Raw genomic sequence first — 25,261 nt, 5'->3', positions numbered from 1 at the left:
ACCACTGGCCAGGCAGTCCCGACAAAGGGCCTTCACAGGGAGGTACAAGCTTGTGAGTGCACTCCTGAGCAGGTGGCCCCTTCCCCTTTTAAGGACCTGCTCCTCATGGCCTGCGACTAGAGATGACGTGGCTGCGTCTGGTTGGTCACACTCCACCTTGGGCAGTGTCCATGCAGTGGGGGGGGGGGGGGTGTGTGATCGCTGCCTAATTAGAGTCCCAGACACCTTGTCTACCTGGGAGCTCTTCTGATCTTCCAGCTGTTTAGTCAGCCCATTCATCCCACAAGCATTCCAGGAGGGGGAAAGCCACTTCACAGGTATTCAAAGAGGGAGAGGAGACAAAATGGGGGGAAAGTGTCACAGACCTTTTGAGCATACAGGTTATACAGAGCATAGTCATAGAGCACACAGATCACGGCTGTTCCTACAACACCGGCGATAAACGCTGTGTATACTGGCGCTTTTCAGCGCTAAAACTCTTGTCGCTCAGGGGGGTGTTTTTCCATTTATGGCTGGTCTAAACTGCCAAGTTTTTCCGCCAATAGCCAGCTGTTGGTGCTGACACAGCAGAGGTGCACACACTGGGAAATCACTTTCTGCTACGAAATGCCTCAGTTGCAGCGCTGTAAGAAAACCACCTCCACGAGAAGGATAAGGCTTTTTGCGCAAAGGTTTTATTGCCAAAGTGCCAGTGTAAACACGTTGTAATCGGCCTCCAGAGGTGTCCCAGAAGGCCTGCAGTGTCCGCTTTGCTCACTGTTTTGAACTCAGCAGCCCTGCAGGCATGTGCCTCTCTCCTTTCAAAGCTGGGAAACAAAAGACCAAATCATTAACGTGGAATGCTCCTGCTGTGTCCCACAATAGGAACACAGAGGCAGGCAGGCAGGGGTGGATGTGCGTATGTGTGAGAGAGAGAGACACTCTGTTCTGCACAGAGCCAGGGAGGGAGGCGAGGGCTGATGCCGGAGTTTCCTCCTCCCGCTGCATCAGGACAGGTTGCTTCCAGCGGCTGTCTGAACTTAAGAGATAGCATGCCCACACAGTCACCTCTCCCAACACACACTGTGTCTCAGCCCCCTCCCCAACCCCGATACACACATGCTCCCTGTCACACACTCTCCCCCGCAACACTTCAGTTGAAAAGCGGCTGGCAATCTAGTAGGATGCTCATGGAACAATGGGATTGAGAAACCTGCACCATGTGATGCTGTACCTGCCCCAAGAGGCATTGCAAACCCTTCCCAAAGTAACCTGCGGCCAGTTGTACGGTGAGATAGTTACCACAGTGCCCTACTGTCTGTGTCGGTCCAAGAGCTGCTAGTGTGGATGCGCTCCAGCGAGGCAAGGAGCTAGTGTGGACATGCAACAGCAGTTTAATTAAAGTTTGGCAGCGTAGACAGAGCCTTAGTTTTATCTCAATCAGTTGGGGGGGGAAAGCAGAAATTGGTTAAGTGGGGAATAATCACAAGTAAATCAAAATTAGTTGTTGTCAAGGCTGATTCCCCACTCTGGCAATTTGAGTGCAGAAGGTGGGGACCTGCAAGTATTCTAAAAATTAATACTGGCCACTCCAGGCTTATATTAGACTCCCAAGGTTACAGCTTTTCTCTGACCTTGGATGCGTAGATGCTGCCACCACCCAAGTGCAGAACCCCTTTGAGAGCCCAGGAAGGCACACTTGGGAATTCCTTCCTATGGGGTACCCTCAAGCCCTTTCACCCCACTCCGGAGAAGAGCTGAATAAGAAAAAAAAAAAAAAAAGAAAAAGGGAAATCAGCTGTTGCCACCAGCTAATTAAACACCATGTGCACAAACCTCCTAGGACACCAAAAATCCAACCCTGTTCTTAAAAAAGGTAAATTTTATTAATTAAAAAAAAAAGAAAGAAAATACATCTGGGAACTCAGGCTATTGCTAGCTTTTAAAAGAGCAACTACGAGGATTAAGCACCAAGAATAGCTTTCTTGAGGTCCAGTTTAAAGGTTACAAGCAAAACAAAAGCACCTGGGGTTAGCACAGAAGAATCCACAATCCATAAAGAAATAAAAGGGATAAATCGAATCGCGCCTTCCTAGACGTTGCCTGATCCACTTACATATCTGGGGTTTCAAATGAGATTAATCTAGCCCTGACCGGAAGAGCACGCCCAGCACCGCCAAATGTCAGGCGGACCGCGTCCATGCCCAGCCGCCACACGTGGTCCAGCTCTTTGTGCATGTCACAAAGCCACACCGGGCCATCCCTTTCAAGGGGGCCCTTTGACAGCCCTGCCCTGGGGCCCCAAATTGCTGTTGGCGGGCCTGCCCAGGGATTGTGCAGCCTATTTGCCACTGTCCTCTATGATCCAGGAGGACTCTGGGGACCCTGAGTCAGATCGGGTTGCAAATTCTCGTTGGACGTATTCCTGGAGGTTTCATCACATGACATAATCTTTAATGAAAGATTAATCCTTAATTGCGGGAGACTCCAGGACAATCCTGGAGGGTTGGCAACCTTAGGGAGAGATGGTGTCACTGAGATGTGGGGGGGAACAGCCCTTGGGAATGAAAAAATGTGCTTCTCTAGGCACAGTGATCCTAATTGGTATGACCGGGAGGATTCCCTTCTACTCAGCATTCTGGCTCATTTCTATGCCGCTGGAGGACCCCTGTCTACCCACCCCCCAATACCTCATCTATATGGCCCCTGGAAGCTCCTCCCTCTCCCTCCCTGCAGCACTAGTGATGGGAGGTGGTGGTGGGGAAGAATCCCTGGAGCTCTAGGAGGAGCACAAGGGCCCTGAGGGGCAGAGGTGGGGGCTGGTTAGGGGGTAGAACTAATAGCTGGGCTGGGGACAGTTAGAGGTGGGGGTGGCAGGGACACAGAATTAATTAGTTGGGATTTGGGGAGAAGCTGGAGGCTCCACACCAGCTGGGAGCCTGGGAGAGGGAGACCCAGGGACTAGGGAGTGTGACCTACAGGCCACCAGGGAAGGGATGCTGCGGAGATGTCACCTGGATGAAGAAGAGGTGGCTGTGTGGAGGGGAGAGTCAGGGACTGGGCAGGTTTAACCAGAAGGGAGAGAAATGAAATGGGAAAAGGTGAAAATAAAGTAATGCAAGAGTAAGGAGAGAAGCCTGGGGAAAGTGGGGAAGCTGAAATCTAAAGAGTGAAAGCAAAACCATCCTGAGAAAAGAAACGTTTAATGGGCACCGAGAGTGTAGGGGATAAATTCAGCAGAGACAACTGAGCACCTGGAGCTGCCTTGTGTTGACCTAACCCTGTGGTGTAGACCAGACTTTCATTTCAAATGATATCTCACAGGGCAGACTTTGCACAACTTTTATCATAATCTTGTAAAAGGGGAGAACACAGGCGTACAGCCCGTCACACAGACCAATCAGAAAGGAAAATAACATGAAAAATATCTTGGACAGCAAAAGCCCTGACAGTAAAAAAGTTCATGCATGTAAATTGTATGAGTTATAGAAGATAAAAATATTAAACAACACTCAAAGGTGATTGGAAAAGAATTAATAAATATGTGATTTGGATGTGTATAATATGTCAGACATTGTAAGGGGTAATAAGAGCTTCATAGGAGAAATCCCCCGTGACCCGCCTATGCCCCAGGAGAAGGGAACTGGCCAGCATTTCTTTCTATATGCAATGGCAAGTATCAAATATCCCGATGGTTGGTGATGGGGTACTAGACAGGGAAGCTCTGAGTTATAGAGAATTATTTGCCGAGTGTCTGGCTGTTGGGTCTTGCCAAAATGCCCAGCGTCCAACTGACCACCATATTTGGGGTCTTGAAGGAATTTCCCCCATATCAGATTGGCAGAGAGCCTGGGGTTTTTCTGCCTTCCTCTATGGTATGGGGCACAGATCACTTGCAGATTTAAACTAGAGTAAATTGTGGATTCTCTGTAAGTTGAAGTCTTTAAATCATGATTTGAGGACTTCGGTAACTCAGCCAGAGTTTAGGGGTGAATTGCAGGAGTGGGTGGGCGAGGTTCTGTGGCCTGCAATGTGCAGGAGGTCAGACTAGATGATCATGATGGTCCCTTCTGTCCTTAAAGTCTATGAGTCTAAAGTGTTTAAATAAGGAGCAGAGCCTTTCTAAAAGATTTGCTGTAGCCAGAGGTGAAAGTAAGCCGGTACGGTGTACCAGCAAGAGCCAGTATGCTGTGCCGGACTGGCTTCCCCGGCGGTGATTTAAAGGGCCAGGGCTCTAGCCACTGCGGGGAGCCCCAGGCCCTTTAAATCACCGCGGGAGCCCTGTCGCCACTACCCTGAGCAGCGGCCTAAGCCCCTGGTCCTTTAAGTCACCACTGGAGCCCGGCTGCTGGAGCCCCAGAGCTCTGGCAGCTGGGCTCGGGAGGGGATTTAAAGGGTCCGGTGCACCGGCCACTGCGGGGAGCTCCGGGCCCTTTAAATCACCGCCGGAGCCCTGCTGCCGCTACCTCGAGCGGCCGCAGGGCTCCAGCTGCTGTGGCGAGCCCCGGGCACTTTAAAAGCGCCGCCGGAGCTGCTTCTTGGCAGTATGTTGTGGGTGTCTGTTGTCTCTAAGCACATTGTGTGACCAAAACATCTTGTCCCACATAGGATCTTATGAACACATCACTTAATAACACGGCAACTTAAGGAAACATTTCTCTTATGTCAAGCAAACTGCTAACCAGGCCCCGTCACTCAGTATAAATGCATAATCTCAGTCTGTCAAAACTGCTGCATAAGAAATTACCCTTATACCAACCTTCTCCTGCCTCAATGTCCACATGGATAAAAGGATTTTATTATTATTCCTATTTCTGCCTTTGGAGGATGAGGGCCCCATCTGCTGCTCTCTGTAGAGATGCTGAGTAAACAGACCCCACAGCTCACAATTAGAGCCAGGACTTCGCAACCTCTCAACATCCCATTAGCATCAAAGGGATTAAAGTGGGTAAAGTTACTTTTATGTCAAAGTCTTTGCATGACCTGGGTCTAGATTATGACAAAAGGCAGCAAGTGAATGGGAGAAACCAACTGGAGTCTGAAGGGTGGGAGGAGATGAGGGAAAATTAAATCTCTCTTAGAGATTGTCTGTCCTGGGATGGTTGTGAGGCTTCATGGATATTGGTTCCATTTCTGGGAGATGCCTGAGAGAGGAAATAGAAGGTTTCAGACCTTTTTATATTAAATACCTGAGTGTGTCTCTGGGTCCCTTGGTCTGTTTCGCTGCCATGATGAAATGAAAGCACAGCTCTAGGAGTTCAGAGTGGGCACGCTGTTATAAATATGAAAGCCTGAAATCTCATCTCTTTTCTCCTTTCCCCCTACAGACTCTGCCGTCTGCACTGGTGACAAAAAGAGGTAGGGTGACGATAATTCCCAAAGGGACAATAGGACACCGTGTGGGGCTAGCCCTCCCCTCCCTCACCCTAGCAGGGCTGGAGTTGCTGCTCACCCAAGCACTGCCTGCCCCCACGCACTGGCTGCTAGATTGAGCCCCGCTTGCCTCTCTCCTGAGCCCTGCCTCCCCGCCTGCGCAGGGCTGGCATTGCCGCTCGCCCCCCGCATGGTCTTCTGCAGCCCACTTTTGCCAGAAAAGTCGGGATGGCTAGCACAGGGCTTTAATGGGATTGTTCGGACAGGATGAGGTTGCAGCTGGAGATTGTGTTTAAATTATGAGAAAATTCCCATGAAAACATCTTCATGAGATTGTAGCTAAGTTACCAACCAAATCGACACCCTGCCATGACACACAGCCCTAAAAATAAGCACATTGAATAGTGAGGAGATCCCACGCTGAAGTCACAGAAACAATCCTGACACCAACATTGGTGCTGCGTTCATGTCCACACTGATGCACAGAAACTCTCCCTGAGCAGCATCCAAACACCCTTAACTCTGACTCTGGGGTTTTCATAGGCAATCACAAGACTTTTAATATGAAATTGAGAGGAATGAGTAGAGAGCTCCCTCCCCTTCATGCCAGTGCAGGGGGTCTCCCCATCGCTCTTCTCCAACATCCTGCCCTTTCCTTTGGGCAGGGCTGGGCTCTCCCATTGGAGCTGCTCACTGCTTCCTGGATTGGGGAGATGCTCTCCCTCTGACACAGTCTCTTCTCTCTGGGCTGGGGATGGGGCTACCCCACCGAATGCCACTTTCTACTCTTTGGTCTTCAGTAGCTCTTCCCCAGTGTTGCACCTTCCTCTGTTCCCTGGCCTGGGAGTGGAGGCTGCATTAGTGGAGGGAGGTTTTCTCAGGGGGTTAAATCTCGTACCTGCCACCTCTTCTCCCTCCTCAATAAAAGCTTCTGACACCTTCCTGGCTGTGTCTCTGCTGCTAGGAATGGAGCAGCCCCAGAACAGGAAGCTGGGAGGCTGAAGCCTATGCAAACAAATGAGAAACCAGTGAAGTGGGTTGCATTATATAGACTGAGGAGCTCCCGTGACATCTCTGTTCAGTCTCAGGTACCCAGGACAGAGGCAGCTCCCTGGGATCCAGGCCTGTCCCAGCCAGAACGAGGCTGCTGGGGAGTGTGAGAAATGGTCCCAGCCTCCCCCATGGCTGAGCTCTGCTCCTAACGCTCTGATTCTCTCTCCCCAGTGAATGTGACTCTGGATCCAGACACGGCTCATCCTGACCTTGGTCCTGTCTGAGGATGGGAAAAGTGTGAGATATGGATTAACCTGGCAGGATCTGCCCAAGAACCCCGAGAGATTTGACAAGAAGCGCTGTGTGCTGGCCTGTGAGGGATTCACCTCAGGGAGACATTGCTGGGAGGTGGAGGTGGGTATACTGGGCTGTGGGGGTCACCAGAGAGTCTGTGAGGAGGAAGGGAGAAATCAGCCATAGCCCTGAGAGGGGGATCTGGGCTGTGGGGCAGTGGGTGGGCCAGTTCCAGGCTTTCACCAACCCTGTGACCCTCCTGTCCCAGCACCGGGTCCCCAGCAGGATCCAGGTTTGTCTGGACTGTGACTGGGGGCAGGTGATATTTATCGATGCTGTTGACAACGCCCTGATCTTCACTTTCCCACTGGGCTCATTCAGTGGGGAGAGAATCTCTCCCTAGTTCTGGGTGGGATGGGGATCCCAGTTCAGACTGTGTCCCTGAGGGTGGAAGGAGCTGGAGGTTCTGTACAGCAGGGATCCTGGGAGAGGGAGACCCAGGAATTGGGGAGTGTGACCTACAGGCCACCAGGGAAGGGACGCTGCTGTGGGAAGGAGTTGTGGGTGGGGATATATCACCAGGATGAAGAAGAGGTGGCTGTGCAGAGGGGAGAGTCAGATACAGGGCAGGTTTAATCAGAGGTGAGAGAAGAAATGAAATGGGAAAAAGTGAAAATAAAGTAAAACAAGAGTAAGGAGAAAAGCCCGGTGAAAGTGGGGGGAAGCTGAAATGAGAAGAGTGAAGGCAAAACCATCCTGAGAAGGGAAAAGCTCAGGGGCCACCAAGCAGGGGGGGATAAATTCAGCAGAGAAAACTTGGCACGTGGGTTGGTATGATCAGTGACATGGATTAGAGAAGAGTTAGGGAGACTCCGAGAAATAAACAGATGGAGAACAAGTGCTGGAGAAAACAATGGGTAAAACTGGATTAAGAAAAGGACAAAGGAAAGAGAACATGAGAGGAAGATGGAGATCTATAAAATGTTCCTGAAAGTGAGACTGTAACATTAATTCCACACCATAGTTCATGGACAGTACTTCCACTTGGTACCTTTCAGAAAAACATTTCAAATTTTTACCCTGTGTTCTGGTTATGAAAGTTCCTGATCAGCTCCTTTTCTGCTTATTTACTTAAGGAAAATGAAACATATAAAAATATGCTTCTTGTCTATTTCCCTTTAATTTTCCAGCTGTGACTTTTGAAGGAAGACATGGGATTCCCCCCCCCGCCCCTAAATTGTGTGTGTCAACCTGACCCCAGTGAGGATATCTGTGTATGTCACTATGATGATAGTCTGGACCTTACTGTAATATGCTGCTCTCCAGCCTCTACTTTGGGCCATGTGCTTTATATAAACATGTATGTCAGGAATTGTTCAGCTGTGCTGGTGTGACACCAGCAATCAAAATGCGTGACAGATGTTTGCAATCTGGAATACCCGGATTTTATAGCAGATCGCCTGACAATCAACAGATTATAATGGTTTTAACTATTGTGGTAATTAAATAAACTATTAAAAAAAGAAAACTAAAATATCTATTAAATAGAACCACACAATCCCCACTCACACAGCATCAGGATTTGTTGTACAGCCTCCCCAGTCCCCAGCACATGTCCCCACCACTTGAACTTCAGGAGAAATTGCCATTATTTCTGAGGCCAATCACCAGAGGGGGACTTGACACACACCGTGCCAGCAGGTACACAAATGCTTACTAGACAGATTAGAATATTAGAGATCAGAGCTCCAGGGTTCTCTTCCTGGCTCCATTATGCAGTGGTGGGTAGTGACAGGTAACCAGATCGTATCTACTGTATGCATTCATCCCAAAAGGCAGTAGGAATGAACAGCTCCTGCCTGGACTTTCCATATTGGAGACCTGGGTTCTCTTCCTAGTTCCACTTGAAGTGACCTTGTGCAGCCACTCAATTAACTTGTAATCTGGAGGAGAAAGCGTCTAATACTTCACATCCAATGAAGTGAGCTGTAGCTCACGAAAGCTTATGCTCAAATAAATTGGTTAGTCTCTAAGGTGCCACAAGTACTCCTTTTCTTTTTGCGAATATAGACTAACACGGCTGTTACTCTGAATCCTTTTCTTTTTGCGAATACTTCTCTAGTTACTCGGGTTGGGGCTGTGGTGATATTTGAACTCATGGGTTTCTAGCTCCTACTTTGTTGCACTTTGTCATTGTTACTGGATATTTGCTGGCAGAAGAGTCTGTCTCAGGTGTCTATGAAAGGCTGCCTGCTTTTGAAGCATGACAGAAAAAGCAGCTGAAATTAGTGCAAATAGTGAACGTCCCACTAATTCAGTGACTAGGGAGCTCTGCTGGCCATTTGGTGCTGATCTTCCTGCTTTTCAGTTGGGAACTTATATTTAAAGGGAACTAAAGTACGTGAAACACGTTGTTTGCATTTCTTCCACCCATCAGCAATTGCTATGGTAGCCACAGGGGTGTTAATGGAGGAGAGCTGCTCCAAGGGTCAATCTTTCTAAGATGGAGTCCAAACTGTGAACATGTTTGACCCCCTCCCCCGCTGTAAGAGGTGAGGATTTATTTTCTCTTGCTCCTCATTTAAAAAGCTAGGACCCTGCATCTGGCTGCCAGGGAGCATCAGGGCCTGGAGTAGCTAAATTACAGCTCAGTGGCCAGTTCGTCTTACATAGCTGCAACAGGGTAGCCAATGTGATGCAACAGGAGTAACACTGAACCCGATTCCCAGCTGCAATGAGTGCGGTTTCATTGATTTCAGTGGATCGCAGCCAACCGATAACTCCTGGAGATGTGGCCAGTTACAGAGCAGCCAGTGTAACTACTTGCATTCCCAAGAGCATCTCTAGTCCGTGCTTCCTTCCCACCATGGGCAACTTCCTTTTCCTGGGCCCAGGAGCCTGCTCCCGAGGCTCTCCCAGGCCCCCTCAGTCTGGCCCCAGATTCCCCTCTTGCAGCTGAAATAGACAAATACACTGAAAGCCTGGCAGACTGGAGTTCTCCGTTTATCCTGGACCTTTTATGGGTGCAGGAGCCCCGCTGTTGGCTGCCCCCTGCAGAGTGCCAGGACTTTGCTAGAAGTGGTGACGCTGGTAGGGGAACAGAAGTAGTAGCCAGGCCAAGAACAGGCACCAGAGTGAGCCAGGGTCTAAAGGGACCTGAGGCCAGGTGGGGAGGGGGCAGTTGCAGTCAGCAGGTTCAATTCTCACCCTCTTCCCAACGCTCCTCCTCCATTTTGCCCCTTTTCATTTTCTTTGATAGACTTTCCAGCTCGGTATCTGCCCCAAACCTTGTTTTTCCTTTTTTCTGTGCATGGGTGCAGAGACCTCTCCCCGCCAATGCTGCTGCTGTTCAAAGCATTCTGGGAATCATGACATTGGCACCAAGAGCTGCAAATGGCCCAGACTGAGGAATTCATCTCCCCGGTCTCCTCCCCTGGACGTCACTTCTGTTGGCTTAAAATAATGGATGCGGAGAGGGGGAAATGAATACAGGCATGAAGAAAAGCAGCAGAAACTCTCTGGGAAGGACAGCATAATAAAATAACTCTTGGGCCTGTTCCCCCTAAGCTGGGGGTTAGGCTGATCCTCCCAGCAATGAGACCCCAGATAGACTATCACTCTGTTTATATAACAAAGGCCTATATTTCCCCTTCATACCAGGACCATCATAGGATAACTCTGAATACAGTCTTTGCTCTTTCACACTCACCACACAGCTGCAGTACAAAGGGGGCATTCACCTGCTGATTAAAGTCATTAGAGGTAAAATCACTGAGGACAGATGGACCCGGACGCTCAGATGAGACAATTTGCAGCATAGGCACCAACCTCCCCTCTGCCCCATGGGTGCTCGACCCCCGGCCCCGGCCCTGCACCACCCTCACCCAGCCCCAATTCCACCACCTTCCCCCAAGTCCCAGCCCCTGCTTGCCTCTTTACCACCTCCTCCCCTGAGCGTGCCATGTCCCCACTCCTCCCCCTCCCGGAAAGTCCTAAGGGCCGCCAAACAGCTGTTAGGCAGTGGGCAGGAAGCACTGGGAGGGGGAGGAGTGGGCACGCCGCGCACTCGGGGGAGGGGTGGGGGCAGCTTGGCTGCTGGTGGGTGCGGAGCACCCACTAATTTTTCCCTGTGGGTGCTCCAGCCTCACAGCACCCACAGAGTTGGCAGCTATGATTTGTAGCTTAGTGTAAGCAGTGTCAGGATGAGCTCCACCCTGACATCTGGTGGTGAGGTGTGGCAAGTTGTGGAAAAAAACTTCAGGGGCTGATCTCATTTGCATAGGCACACCCACCCCGCCTAGACTGAGGCCATAGCTGCCCAAATGGTCACTTCGGCTGCTGTGGGATCCCCAGTGTCTCTGTTATTGGAGCAGAAAGAATAAATTATTACCCTGATTATGGGAACTGTGCTTGGAACTGTACTTGGCCTTTTGTTATGATGGAGGGACTCACCATCAACTAAGTAGCACTCGCTAGGCAAGGGTCATGGGTTCCAAAACTGTGTGAATTGAGAGAGGCTGGGGACAAGTATTAATACTTGGTGGTATGGGCCCCTTGGTGAGGGCCTTACATGCTAATTGCACTGTCTCCTCTCTCCACTGTGGAATATCAGAGCTAATTTTGATTTCATTAGAAGTCTAGTTACAGGCTGCTGAGCTCACTTTGGGCTAATAGTGCACCAGCACTGAGGCTTCCCTACTACAAGCTGAATTTACCAAAGAGCTGAAATCACTGAATGTTGTGTTAAGTAGTGGGGGAGCCTGAAGATATATCGTGGAGCAGTTTGCGGGACGGCTGGAGTGCCTTGTGGACAGGCTGGCGGAGCAGTTCGTAGGACGGCGGGAGCTGTTGGTAGGATGTGGAGCAGTTTGTGGGACGGCGGGAGCTGCTTGTGGGCCGCGGAGCAGAGCGGAGCGAAGGCCTATGGAGCTGTGGGGCGGTCAGCTTCAGATCATGTAAGGTGCCTCTTATCCCCGTCCCATCTCCACCCAGGGTGGGAGGTAAAGCTCTGCAGATAAACTTTCAAACTCTGGGGCTGCCCTGACCAGGGACAGAGACTTTTGGGTCATTGGACTTTTGGGACTTTGGGTGATTTGGGGTTGCTGGACTCAAGAACCAAAGGGAAAGGGGCATGCCCCAATTTGCTTGGGGTGGGTTTTTTTTGCTCATGGGTTGTGTTAGGAATCCTGTAGGTGGTGTTTCCCCAACATAATGCCACATTGTTTCTCTCTGTTATTAAAAGGCTTTTTGCTACACTCAGACTATGTGCTTGCGAGAGGGGAAGTATTACCTCTTGGAGGCGCCCAGCAGGGGTGGTATATATTTGTCCCAGGTCACTGGGTGGGGGCTCGAGCTGGTTTGCATTGTGTTATTGGAATGGATCCCCTAGATATTGAACCTGGCCCTTGTTGCTGCCAACTCTGACGGGCAGTAGGGTTACATTAGGATAAAAGTTGAAAGACTTCACTAAAAAGGCAACTTCTGCACTGACTTTAACTGCCAGGGAGCCTGTAACTACTGAGGAGTTTCTAGCACATTCAGGCAGCACAGTACCTAACGAGTTCTCCCATCTCCCTTGGGCCTGTGCTTAAGCTGAGTCTGTGCTCTGTTCAGGAGGAACTGTGCTGTATCGACCTGAGCACAGGACAAAGGATCCCCTGGGTGCTAGTTCCTGCTCTGCCCCTCTGGGTGAAACCCACCCACAGCCTGGGGAGCCAGTGCAACCCCCATCCTGACTTAACCCCAAACCTGGAAGCAGCCCCAGTGCCCCATGGAAGGGGAATCCAGCACCACCAAGTGATGCAGAGGGGCTGCATTCAGCCTTCTAATGCTGGAGTCCTATGTCCTGGTCTCACGATAGGGGTGGATTTCACTTTCCTAACCCCCCCTGTGCTTTATCTGCAAAGAACCTGGTTGCTGGAGTGAAGTGAATTTCACTCTGGGTGACTGACCAAGTCACTTAGGAATTGAGCCAAAGCCCTTTGAAGTGATTGGGAATCTTTCCACTAATTTCAAAGGGGAACCAGATCAGTTAATTACCTATGCCCTTTATTTATTTATTAAATCTCCAGAGACCCACCAATCACTGCCTCCCTTCCAATTAGCTATAACTATCTCAAAGACTCAGCTGCAGCCCCAGTATTGCGTACATCTGTTTCCCATCACTAACGCTCTTAAAACAAGATGGGTGAACAGTATGATGGTTTGAGGCACCTCCCCACTACCTGCCTCTAGTGTGAAATGGGCTGCAACACAACCCCACAAAATCCACAGCCTCTAGCAACCCAAGCCCAGTCATCTGGATCCCCACAGAAAAAGATTTTTTTAAAGATCCCCCCAAACAAGAAACAAAAACAAAACCAATGCAAACCACACTGAGCACAGGACGAAGGATCCCCTCCATGGTTCTGCTACAGGATTTGAATCATGTCTTTGCAGATCCCCACTGAACACCCCACCACATCATATATGGGAATAATTGCTGTGCGTGGACCAGCTGCCACTTTGCCAGTGGGTTACACAAGTATTTGCTAGTCAGCCATAGAACATTTGCGATCAGGATTCCCAGCTCCTATTGCTGGCTCTGGTGAAGTCTAGCAGATAGCGACAGGAGAACCAAAACACATATCTGATGCTTTCAGACTAAAGACAGTGGAGCTGACTAGCTAAGACCTGGGGCTTCCTTGTGGGAGACTGTGGTCCTATTCCCCATTTTGATTTCAGTGATCTTATGCAACTTCTTTTTAAATTATTTGTAAAATGGGCAGCAAAGACATACAATGTTTGATTGCCTTCTAGAGCTGGGAACACACTGGCTTGGTCAGCAAAAAGGGCTGGGAAGTGCCTGCAAATACAAACAGCACTCAGTAAAGGTGAGCTTTATACTCATGGCCTCCTGGCTTCTAGCTTGTTTCCCTTTACCCCAACCCACGTGTTTTTAGCCTTGCTGACAGGGGCAGCGCTGGGCAGGGGAGCTTGTGGGGGCTGTAGCCACTCCAAAATTTTCCTTAGCGGCCTCCCCCATAGCCACCCCTCCCAGCACAAAGCACAAACCTGACATCCTCACTGCCCTGATGCTGCTGGTCTGGGGCTGGTCCCTACAACCTGCTTGAGCGCCACCCCCAGGGCTGATATGGTAAGGCTCCAGGGCTCTCATCCACCCACCCACATGGCCCAGGCCCAGCGTAACAAAGGAGGGCGGGGAAGTACCTGGTCTCTCCTCCAATCACAGCCCCCTTTGCTCTTCGCACTGGGCCAATCATCGACCAGGGCCGAACGCACCTTGAAACATCCTTCCCGGGCGGAAGCCCTCCCCCCGCCCGCCTGAGATGGTTGAAGTATAATAAAGGAGAAGGCGGGACGTTCCCTTCCGTACCAATCAGAGAGCTGGGAGTTGTGATAGGCAGCTGAGCGCGCCAATCAGGCAGCGGAGCGAGGCTCAGCGTATTTCTTTGGATGAGCTGGCTGCACGGAGCCTCCGGAATGGCTGGCCCGGGGATTCCCCGCCTCCCGCCAGGCCCGCTGCGGCCTGGGCTCTGGCTGCGCTCGGGGTGAATCGCGGCCGCTGGCTCCCGGCGAGATCCCCGCGCCCCGGCGGCTGGTGCTGGGAGCCCGGAGCCCGGGCTGCAGCCGGGAGAGGGGAACCTCCAGCCGGGCCCTGCCCGCTGCTCCCCGGGAGCCTCTCCCAGGGCAGAGCCCCCAGCCCGGCCAGGGCCCCTTCCCGGCCCGGCCCCTGCCCCGGGGGCCCCGCTCGGGGGGAAGGTAAGAGAGACCCGCCCCCCCGGGCTGCAGGGGGCGGGTTTGGCCCCGGGCTGCTCCCTGCGGAGCCGGCTGCGATTCCCGGGTTGTGTATCTCGGGAAGATGGCCCCCGAGTGCCATTGTGCGCCGGGCGGGGGGGAGCGACACGTGGGGGGGCAGGGGGGCGGGGTGTGGGTCGGGGGGGACAGGGAGGCCGGGGGCAGGGGGGCGGGGTGTGGGTCGGGGGGGACAGGGAGGCCGGGGGCAGGGTGCGGGCGGCGGTTGCACTGAAGGGAGGATGGGGCGACTCCGGGGGCAGGGGGGGAATGACGGGGCTGGGGGCAGCGAGGCTGCAATGGAGGGAAGGTGTGGGGGGGGTCACTGCGAGGGAAAGGGGGGGATGTGGGGAGGCTGGAGGGAGGCTGAGAGCAAGAGGAGGCTGGCAGGGGAAGGGAGAGGGGAGGGGAGAGACACAAGGCAGCTCCCCCGCCCCAGGGGGTAGGAGGGGGTGACGGGCTGCCCCGCCCAGCAACCAGTGAGTCTCCCCCTGCCCTCCCAGAAATGGTCAAACAAGCCGGGGGGGGGCGGGGGGGTGAGCAAGAGACTTCCCGGAAGGGCTGAAAATTTACAAGGCAAATGGCCACACGCAATCCCTCCCCCACCCCTCTGCACACTCTCTGCTCCCCGTTTAAAGACAATCTCATTATTTGGGGGGGGTCTGACTCCTGGGTTGACAGGACTGTACAGGGGCTGGTCTGATTTCAGTGCAGGATTCAGGATCAAACCAGAGTCACTGAGAGCCGCAAGGAGTGGAATTGGGGTTTGGTTCGGGTTCAGTGGCAGACGGTGTGTTCAGTTCCTGGTTCAATACACCCCAAAATGGTTTGGTTACTTGGCAGTGCCCCAGAAGGGGGGCCCCTGCAGCTTGCTTCAGTGGGGAACTGAATTTGGGTCATGGGGCCCGTGTCAGGTGGGGCAATTGGAGGGAGGAGCTGCACCAGGGGGTGAGGGTGGGGGAGAGAAGTCCTGTCTAAGAGGGAGAAGAGTTGAGCAGCCTTTTAAGTTGGGCTTGAAGAGTTATTGTTAACTTCTGGGACCAGGGAGACCCCCACTTCTTCTCTCTCCTCTCCCTCCCTGCTCCTGTGGGCTGCCACCTTCTCTTCTTCTACTGAGGCATGCCATTCTGGTAGCAATCACATGCCAGTGTGTTGTTTTATTTTTTATAATGAAAGTAAGATCAGAGTAGCTTTTATTTTATTTCAATTATTGAGCTGAAAAATTGCTGAAACTTTATTTTAACTGGCAACCATTTTTTCCCCCCCCAGTTTGATTCAGATTCAGTGAGTAAGAGGAAAAATGATGGTTTAAGTCTGGTTCCAGTTTAGTTAAGCATATTGGTTCTCTGGTTCTGTTCTGGTGTGAGTCCAGGTGGGCAAATGAAAACTGCAGCTGTTGAACTGTCCAAGGGGGCTGCTAGGACAACCCCAACTCAGGGAGGCTCAGTCATAAGGGGGCGGAGGGGAGGGGGAAAGCTGGTTATTGCTCAGGGCTTGTCTACACTGGCACTTTACAGCGCTGCAACTTTCTTGGTCAGGGGTGTGAAAAAACACCCCTCCGAGTGCTGCAAGTTTCAGCGCTGTGACGTGCCAGTGTAGACAGTGCACCAGCATTGGGAGCTATGTCCCTCGTGGAGCTGGGTTTTTGTAGAGTGCTGGGAGGGCGCTCTCCCGGCGCTGTGCCGCGACTACACAAGCCATATTAAAGCGCTGCCAGTGAAGACGTGCCCTAAGGCAGAGGAGGCTGGTGTCTGTGTGTCTCTCGGCTCATGATATTAGAGCCCTAGAGGTAGTTGAGCTTCCTGGGTCAGATGCTTCCAGGGATTTCCCTGCACTCCCTCCCGCCACCCCCAACTCTGCCATCACCCCCTTCAGTGGTCAAACCAACCAAGATGACAAACATACCAAGAATATGCCAACATGTCACCTGAAGGTTCAAGTGGCGTTTCAACATCTAAACAGTGCGAAGCACAAATACAGCTACCTACGAAAGAAACAATGTCTCCCCAACCTAAATCCCAGTGTTTGTTGGTCACTGTCAAAGCCAGAAGTACTTAATGAGGCTGTTAAGAATGCTGGAGACACAACACGGTTCCTGTGAACAAACATGGCTGTCACACACCATGCTTTGTATTTAAGCAAGAGATACCACACACTACAAACTGAAGGCCAATGTTAAATGCATTGTCATTTGTTAATCTGGAAGTTGGACACTGGTTCCAACCAAGACCAGCAAATGCTCACTATCTTTCTGCAAGAAACTCAACTGACTGGTTAGAAGCATGCAGTGCAATAGTGCAAGACTCAGCAGTTGTAAAAAGTAAAGAACTCTCTCATCATCTTAAAACATTTGCATACATGGCTGATGAATGCACTCATGCAAATGGGCATTAAGTCATTGTTTAGATTATCATGATGTTAGTGGTAGGCCAATAGATACATTTCTAGATGTTCAGGTTATAGAAGACACATTGGCTGCATCTGTGATAACCCACATCTTAGAAGAGTTAAATGCTAATAAACTGGACCCCAAACAGAGGCCTGCTTGTGCATTTGATGGAGCTGTGAACTTCCCTGGAAGACATGGAGTATGAGCTTTGCTCAGAGAAAAGTGTATCCCTAATATTTCCTATAAACACTGCAGAGGCCATCTTATCTGCAGTACCCAGAAAGATAATGGAGCAAATAATTAAGGGATCAATTTGCAAACAACTAGGAGATAATAAATTGATAAGTAACAGCATGGATTTTTCAAGAACAAAGCATGTCAGACCAACCAAATAGCTTTCTTTGACAAGATGATAAGCCCTGTGGATAGGGGGGAAGTGGTAGTTGGTATATCTTGTCTTTAGTAAGGCTTTTGATAGTGTCTCGCATGACCTTCTCATAAACAAACTAGGGAAATACAACTTAGATGGAACTACTATAAGGTGGGTACATAATTGGTTGGAAAACTATTCCCAGAGAGTAATCATCAGTGGTTCACAGTCAAGCTGGAAGGGCATATCGAGCAGGGTTCCACAGGGATTGCTCCTGGGTGCGGTTCTGTTCGAACATCTTCATCAGTGATATAGATAAGGGCATAGAGAGTGCATTTATAAAGTTTGCGGATGGTACCAAGCTGGGAGGGGTTGCAAGTGCTTTGGAGGATAGGATCAAAATTCCAAATGATCTGGACAAACTGGAGAAATGGTCTGAAGTAAATAGGATGAAATTCAGTAAGTATAAATGCAAAGTACTCCATTTAGGAAGGAATAATCAATTGCACACATACAAAATGGGAAATGACTGCCTAGGAAGGAGTACTGCGGAAAGTGATCTGGGGGTCATAGGGGATCACAAGCTAAATATGAGTCAACAGTGTAACACTGATGCAAAAAAAGCAAATATTCTGGGATGTATTAGCACAAGTGTTGTAAGCAAGACACAAGAAGTAATTCTTCTGCTCTATTTTGTACTGATACGGCCTCAACTGGAGTATTGTGTCCAGTTCTAGGTGCCACATTTCGGGAAAGATGTGGACATATTGGAGAAAGACCAGAGAAAGGCAAAAAATTATTAAAAGTCTGGAAAACATGATCTATGAGGGAAGATTGAAAAACCTGGGTTTGTTTAGTCTGGAAAAGAGAATACCGAGAGGGGACATAACAGTTTTCAAGTAAATAAAAGGTTGTTACAAGGAGGAGGGACGAAAAAATGTTCTCTTTAACCTCTGAGGATAACACAAAAAACAATGGGCTGAAATTGCAGCAAGGGAAGTTTAGGTTGCACATCAGGAAAAAATTCTAACTGCCTGGGTAGTTAAGCACTGAAATAAATTGTCTAGAGAGGTTGTGGAATCACCTTCACTGGAGGTTTTTAAGAGCAGGTTAGACAAACACCTGTCAGGGATAGTCTTAGATAATACTCTCTTCCTGCCTTGAATGCAGGGGACTGGACTAGAAGACTTCTCGAGGTTCCTTCCAGACTAGTGATTCTATGATCTACTCAACTAGCACTAGTACGAGCTGCAGAATCTTCAAAAGACGTTTAAAAAGCCATAAATTTAATGCCTTTGTTATACTCTCTTTTTCAACAAGAGTCCAAAAAGACTGAACGTCTTGAAAAAAACTAGAAGATGCTCCGGGACTGAAGTTCAAATTAGTCCAACCTGGGAAATCCCACTGGTTTTCTCATGAATGATCCTTGGCTGTTGTCTTAAAATTACTGCAACCATTATTACTGACTTTGGAAAGTATCTACCACATCTGAGTAGTGAGGCGGGTGGACTACTTTTGCTACTACGTTCAGAGAAGACAATCGCCATTCTCTCTCTTGTAAGTCAACTGTTAAAACCACTTGGATCATTAAACAATGTCATCCAGGCATCTGCTACAACACTAGTAGACCTTTGTCCAGCAATAGACGCTATACTTGGATCAATCAGAGAGATATCCATTGAAAACGTACTGGAAGAAGCAAAGACTTCAGTCCAGAAGTTGACTAATGAAGGCACTTACGTTGAATCCTTAAGTGAAGGGGAGAAGACGTATTTGTTAAGCCAGCTGAAAAAGTACACAGACTTGATTCTTACAAATCTACAACAGAGACTTCTGGATTCCATTCAGTCTTTTACAGATGCCTATCTTATAAAACACCGACAGTTGAGTGGAGTGATGCACTACCAGAAATGGGGCTGAGATGCGATCAGGACAGAATAGAGAATTTGAACACAGAATGGAATGTCATACGATGAATGAATGAAGATTTCACTTCAGCTTCTTTTTTATCGTCACTAGTGGCTTGACCTGATCTTTGTGCTGTGTTTCCTGGGCTGAAAGAAGTAGGAATTCATCTCTTGCTACTCCCAGTCACAACAGCTACAGTTGAGCGTTCTTTTTCATGATAGAATAGAATTTTATCTTCTGAAAGAAGTCGCCTTCTTCTTGATCATATGAATGAACTAATGAGCATATCACTTGAAGGACTGGAAGTTCTGTACACGCAGGAAGTCACCAAAGATGAATGCATTGCATTCAAGAAGTTCATTAACAGAGTTGTGCAAAATTATAGCAAGAAGCGAAGAAGGATGTAGATGTTGTGCTTCATAGAAGGCTTGAGTAGCCAATTTTAATTTTTGATTTTTTTACAACAGGAGTTAAATCTAATTAAATGAAAAAACGTTTCACAATCAGTTTTTAGTATGATGCCATACAGCCCTCCTTGGCCCTCATCCTTCCTGTAAATTCGAACACCCCCCAAATTTCAATTCCTGGGGAAAATATTAGATGCTTCTGCCTCCTCCCTTGTGATCTGGGAGTCTAGACTGAGCAGCTGCTGCTTCCTCAGCAGGGTCTGTGTCAGGGAGAGACTGTCATTATAGCTCCCTCTGTGCCCAGCCCAGGTGGGGACTTTCCCCAGTTCCGGGAACTAGCCCCCTGGGGCCGTCCTTGGCTCTGCCAACATCAGCTCCTGAGTCAGAGCCTGCAAGTGAGGAGAGAGACCTGGGGGAAAGGGCTGAGGCCAGGCAGGAAAGTGACATTCTGCTGGTGAGCTTGTACCAGAGTGGGAGGGGCTCCCTATATGTCTGCGGCTCCCAGAGCTGCTGCCTTCAGACCCACACCCACTCTCTCAATGGAAAGCAAACGCCCATGGGAACGGGACAGTCACCAGTTCTCCCAGGGAGGGGGAAGGAGGTAGAAAGGGGAATGGTGAGAGTGAAAGGGGCAGCAGGAGCAATAAATGGGGAAGGAGGTTCCCAGACCCACCGAGATCCATTCCCTACATCACCCCTGGGCAGACTGACTCTCCTGGGAACAAGGGGAGGAGCTGACAGAGGAAAAGCCAGGTTTTGCCCCGTCTGAGTCCCCGCGCTGCTGGGGGTACGTGCTGCCCTCAGGGCCAATGTCGGGGAACCCCCCAAAGTGGCTCCTTTGATTCTGCTCTTTCCTAGCATTTGTCTTAGAGACTCTGTCCCTGGGGGCAGGGGGTTAAAAGTGTCCCGGTGGGTTCAGTGCTGGTGGGAGGGGCCGGGTCTGTGTTGTAATAAAGTGACTGAGGGTTTTTTAAGCTAAGCGTTTTCCCAGCGTGGCAGAGTCCAGAGTGTCTGTCTGCAGGGAGAGAGCCTGGGGGGAATTGGGGTGCGAAATGGACTCAAGCCCCTTCTGAAACCTCCCCCATCACCGCTCTCACCCTGACAGGCTGAGGAATCACGTCCACGTTTCACTCCCGATGGTCCCATCCTTCTAGGAAACAGGGAAGGGAAGTGGCTGTGGTGGAGCCAGCTCAGGTAGGGGATTTTCAGGGATCTGCAGGGCGGGTTGTTGTGAAGGGGGAGGGGAGGAAATACACAGGGTGAGACAGAGAGGGGACACGGTGCGATAAACCTGCTGGGACATGTTCAACCTGGGCCTGATTTTCAGAACAGGCCCATTGGCAGGGAGTGAACAGTCCCCCATTTCTGAAAGAGGGAACACTACAGTTACCATATTTCAAGTTCCCAAACAGAGGGGAGGGGTGGGGGGAGTTCTGTTTTGACTGTACAGTTTCTTTCCGCTTTGAATAGCTAACGTTTATAAATAACAAGCATAATGGCCTCAAAAATAAATGTAAATCAAATTTAAGTGTACCTCTTTGCATGCAGTCAGTCCTTTCCTACTGCGCGTCTTCCTGTTGTGCCCATGCGTATGTCTCTGTAGAGCGTATCTTTCTCAGCAGTGGTTGATTGCTCATCAAGTAGCCATGAATGTCTTTGCCAGATGTGTACCTGAAGTTGAGCTGTACAAGCAGGATCCCTTTCAGCCACTCAACAGTCAATATCATGCCACCCTTATTTCTGGGCTGCTGCTGGTGATGGCACTGGTTTCAGGGCTAGGTGCCCAGCCAACAGCTGCCGCTCTCTGCTAGCTCTGAAGACAGTGCCGCTGCCAGCAACAGCCCAGAAGTAAGGATGAGAAAACCAGTTAACATGCATGCCGCTGTTAGGGCACGCCAGGAATAGCAGTTCATCCAGATTCAGTGCTGGAAAAAGGATGAGCAAGGAAAAATCACGGATATTCATATTTCAAAAATCTGCCCGGATGGAGATCAGAGGGCCAAAAAAGAGGTCATGTCTGGGAAAACCCAGGTGTATGGTAACCCTAGGAAACACCCCCATGGACAGGGCTGGGAAAACTGACCAGATTCTCAGTGCTGAAGCCTGAACCCACTAGCCAGAGGCTACCATATTTCCCACTAGCCAGAGGCTACCATAAAATATGAAGGTCTTGGGATTCCTGTCCCTGTCCCCTGCTTGGGACAGGATTAGTTGGCAGCAGGCACTGAGGGGAGAAACTGATGTTATTTCAGGGTTCGGTGACCTTCAAGGATGTGACTGTGTATTTCAACAAGGGGCAGAGGGCTCTGCTGGACTCCAGTCAGAGAGCCCTCTACAGGGACGTCATGCAGGAGAATTATGAGACTGAAATCTTGCTGGGTAAGGGATTCCTGTGCCCTCAGCTATTAGAAGCTGTGAGGTCTGCATTTCTGAATCTGGTCCGGTTTTTCCCTACTCAGTTGGATTTGGGGAGAATGGGTCGCATAGTCCACAGCTCCAGTGTGAGAGACACTTTCATCTCCATATCCCCTTGAGGGGAACAGGGGTGGCAGAAACCTAATGGACATGCTAATTCATCTTCATCTCCCCAGCTTTCAAGGTGCCAGAAGCAGGGTATTGTCCTGCCTGTATTGTTTCTCCTTCACACACCGTTCACCTGCCATCTTGGGATTAGCTCCATCCATGGGGAGGGTTCTTGGTGCTGCATGCTTGGAAATAGGCAGGAGTTTAACATCTGAGGGGGGTGTGTGTGTGTGTGTCAGCAAATTCCCCCAGAGCGCACCTACCCTGAGAACTCCTAGTGAGGGCATGACAACACCCCCGACCCCCAGATATCTGCCGCTCCCAAGGGGTCGGAGTTACCACAGTCCCATGTAGGGTCAGGTTAAACTCAGGGAATGATACTCTACCATGGACCCTGATCTTGCCTGATTTTATCCCCTGTGCAGGATTCCCCATTACCAAACCTGAGCTGATCACCAGGTTGGAACGAGGGGAAGAACCAGGGGATCTCTAGGCCTCCAAGGGAGATCCTGAGAGGCACCCACACTGGTGAGGAGTCCGTGAAACTGACAGAGAAACCATCTGGTGAGTGAAGGAAAAAGCCTCAACTCCTAAAAACATGCTGTGAGCAAGAGCCCCCAGTTCTGCCCCATCCCACCCAGGTCAGGGCTGCAGTCAGCAGGTTTCATGGCATCAAGGCAAATATAAGTCACGGCTTCCCACCCATCCTGTTAGCTGTCAGGAGTTTCCTCCCTGACTTTACTTCCCTAGGACTGTTTGGATGGGATGTGGAGGTAGAACCCAGTTTCTGAGGCTTTGTGTATGCTACAGAGTTAGGTCAACATAAGCTGCCTCACTATGGAAATGTCTACAATACAATGTTCTTCCCACTGCTTTAACTCGCCCGCTTTGCCAGCCTAATAAATCCACCTCACCAAGAAGCATAGCACTTAAGGTGACACAGTGTTAGTGTAAACACTGCATTGCTTATGTCAACTTCAGTGGCCTCCGGGAGGTGTCCCACAATGCCCCACAGTGGCTGCTCTGGTCACTGTTTTGAACTCTGCTGCTTGGCAGCCAGGTACATGCCCCGCCCTTTTTAAAGCCTGGGAATTTTTGAAATTGCTCTTCCTGTTTGCTCAGTGTGGAGAGCTCACCTAGCAACTACCTAGCTGAGCATGCCGGCTCCACGCGGCAGACGGGCTCCTGCCTGGAGTACGCCAGAGGTGGTGGATCTCCTGGGCCTGTGGGGACAGGATGACGTGCAGGCACAGCTCCGAAACAGCCGTAGGAACTTCGACATATACAGCCAAATTGCTCGGGGCATGGAGGAGAAGGGCTACGACAGGGACCCGCAGCAGTGCCGCGTAAAAATCAAGGAGCTGCGGCAGGCGTACCAGAAGGCAAAGGAGGCAAATAGTCGCTCTGGGGCGGAGCCGCAGACGTGCCGCTTCTACAAGGAGCTGCACGCCATCATCGACGGCGACTCCACCTCCACCGCCAAGCGTCCCATGGATACTTTGGGGGACCTGGAGTCACAGGGCACCGGGGTGAACCCTGAGATCGAGGTGATGATCAAGGAAGAGGAGGAAGAGGAGGAGGAGGAGTATGGGGGACAGGCGACAGGGGGATCCGGCGGCGTGGCGAGCCAGGACTTCTTTTTGACTCCTGAGCAGTCTAGCCAGTCCCAGCAGTCCAGCCCCGGTGAGCCTGATGCAGGGGAGGGAACCTCTGGTAAGTACTCAGTTTGCTTCAGTACTGCAGAGACACATCTGCTCACGTACAGCTTTTTTTAATAGGCTAGAAGAGGAAGTGAAATAACCAAGAGAGGTACAGTTGCTCTCTGCTTCTCATTCCCCTGTACAACTCGGCAGAGGGGGCCCTTCAGCATAGTTTGTTTATTCACACCAGAATGTCCTGTGAATCCTCCATAGAGCTCTCCAGGAAACTTTCCTGGGAGGTAGTCTGCAGTCCTCTGCCAAAGGTTTCTTGGGAGGGCTGCTTTGTTTCTTCCCCTATGATAGGACGCTTTGCCACGCCACTCAGCAATTACTTCCGCAGGCACCATTGCAGCGCACAGGCTGGCAGCATACCGACCCGGTCTGCAGCCAGGAGCTGTTCCCTTTCAGCCTGTTACTCTCCGGAGTGAGAGATCAGCTACTGTCCCCACCGCTTGTGGAAACGGGGCTAGTATGCAGTACAATAGCCCTATCTGCTTGTACTGATGCCCCAGTGCTACCGCCTCCTTATTGTCCCAACTCCCACCCCACCCCCCGGCCATACTCGTCATGGGTGGGGCTGCTCTGAGTCCCAAGGGGAAGTGAGCATGTTGTGCTTGTAACTTGTTTCGATCAAGGGGAGTAAATGCACTGGCAATGGTACCTCTGTCCATTGTTTCTTTAGCAGCTGCAAATGCGGCCTTGAGGGCCTCTCCGTCCACCCCAGAGGAGCGGCTGGGCCAGGTGAGGAGGAGAAAGAAGAGGACAAGGGAAGACATGTTTCAGGAGGTCCTGCGAGCCTCCCGTGCTTCGGAGCGCGAGCAGAGGGCTTGGAGGGTAATGATCAATGACAAAATGCAGAGGGATAGCGAGGACAGGAGAAATGGGCAGCAAGAGATGATCACGTTGCTCCGGGAGCAGACAGACATGCTGCGGTCTCTGATTGAACTTCAGGCTGAACACATCCGTGCTCGCCTCCCCCTGCAGCCCATAGAGAACTGCATTCCGGGACCTCCCTTTACTGGCCTCCACGTAACTTCCGGGCCTGGAGCAGTACCCCAGGCACTCCACCCCACGGAAGATTACACACAATGACAGCTGCACGAACACCCAGCTGTGAGAGCATCTTGAGTGTATGTGCTTGTGAATTCCCTCTTCCTTCCCCTTCAAAGATACTTTCCCCTGTATGTATGAAGTTTTTACTTTAGCATTACCTAGGTATGTTTGCATAGGTGTGGAATAAAAATGTAAATTCAGTTTTCATAAGTATCTTTATTAGTCTCCAGCCAGGGGTGCCTGAACACCGTGGGGCCATGGATTTGGCAAATAACTATAGGTATATAAAGGTCTATTATTAAGGGTCAAAGTCTGACTGTGGATAGACTCTTGTTGCACCTATTTAACTCAAAGGGAGGAGCACATCTGTGTTCGAGGGCCAAAATTGTTACTAAGATACTGCTTCAAAAAGTAGTGATTCCGTGTACCAGTCCACATGATGGTCAAATGACCTGAAAACATTTAGGGACTGAGGCTG

General features: G+C 50.4%; 1 protein-coding gene across 2 annotated transcripts; it reads left to right on the top strand.

Annotated features, from left to right (window-relative positions):
• Positions 1 to 14,364: 14,364 nt before the first annotated feature.
• On the top strand, positions 14,365 to 24,993 carry LOC141998506 (uncharacterized). 2 transcript variants are annotated; one of them, XM_074971373.1, is made up of 5 exons: positions 14,365 to 14,400; positions 20,613 to 20,701; positions 22,456 to 22,594; positions 23,153 to 23,743; positions 24,413 to 24,993. In XM_074971373.1, the coding sequence occupies exons 4-5, from the start codon at positions 23,188 to 23,190 to the stop codon at positions 24,820 to 24,822; spliced, it is 966 nt and encodes a 321-aa protein (XP_074827474.1). In that variant the 5' UTR covers positions 14,365 to 14,400; positions 20,613 to 20,701; positions 22,456 to 22,594; positions 23,153 to 23,187; the 3' UTR covers positions 24,823 to 24,993. The 2 variants fall into 2 exon arrangements, with proteins under 2 accessions (XP_074827474.1, XP_074827475.1); XM_074971374.1 differs by lacking the exons at positions 14,365 to 14,400; positions 20,613 to 20,701 and adding an exon at positions 21,748 to 21,886.
• Positions 24,994 to 25,261: the final 268 nt, after the last annotated feature.

The sequence above is a fragment of the Natator depressus genome, chromosome 14 (assembly GCF_965152275.1).
Source record: "Natator depressus isolate rNatDep1 chromosome 14, rNatDep2.hap1, whole genome shotgun sequence".
Classification (NCBI taxonomy): Eukaryota; Metazoa; Chordata; order Testudines; family Cheloniidae; genus Natator; species Natator depressus.
The sequence above is the reverse complement of the archived record's forward strand: the minus strand, read 5'-3'. Positions and strand labels throughout refer to the sequence as shown.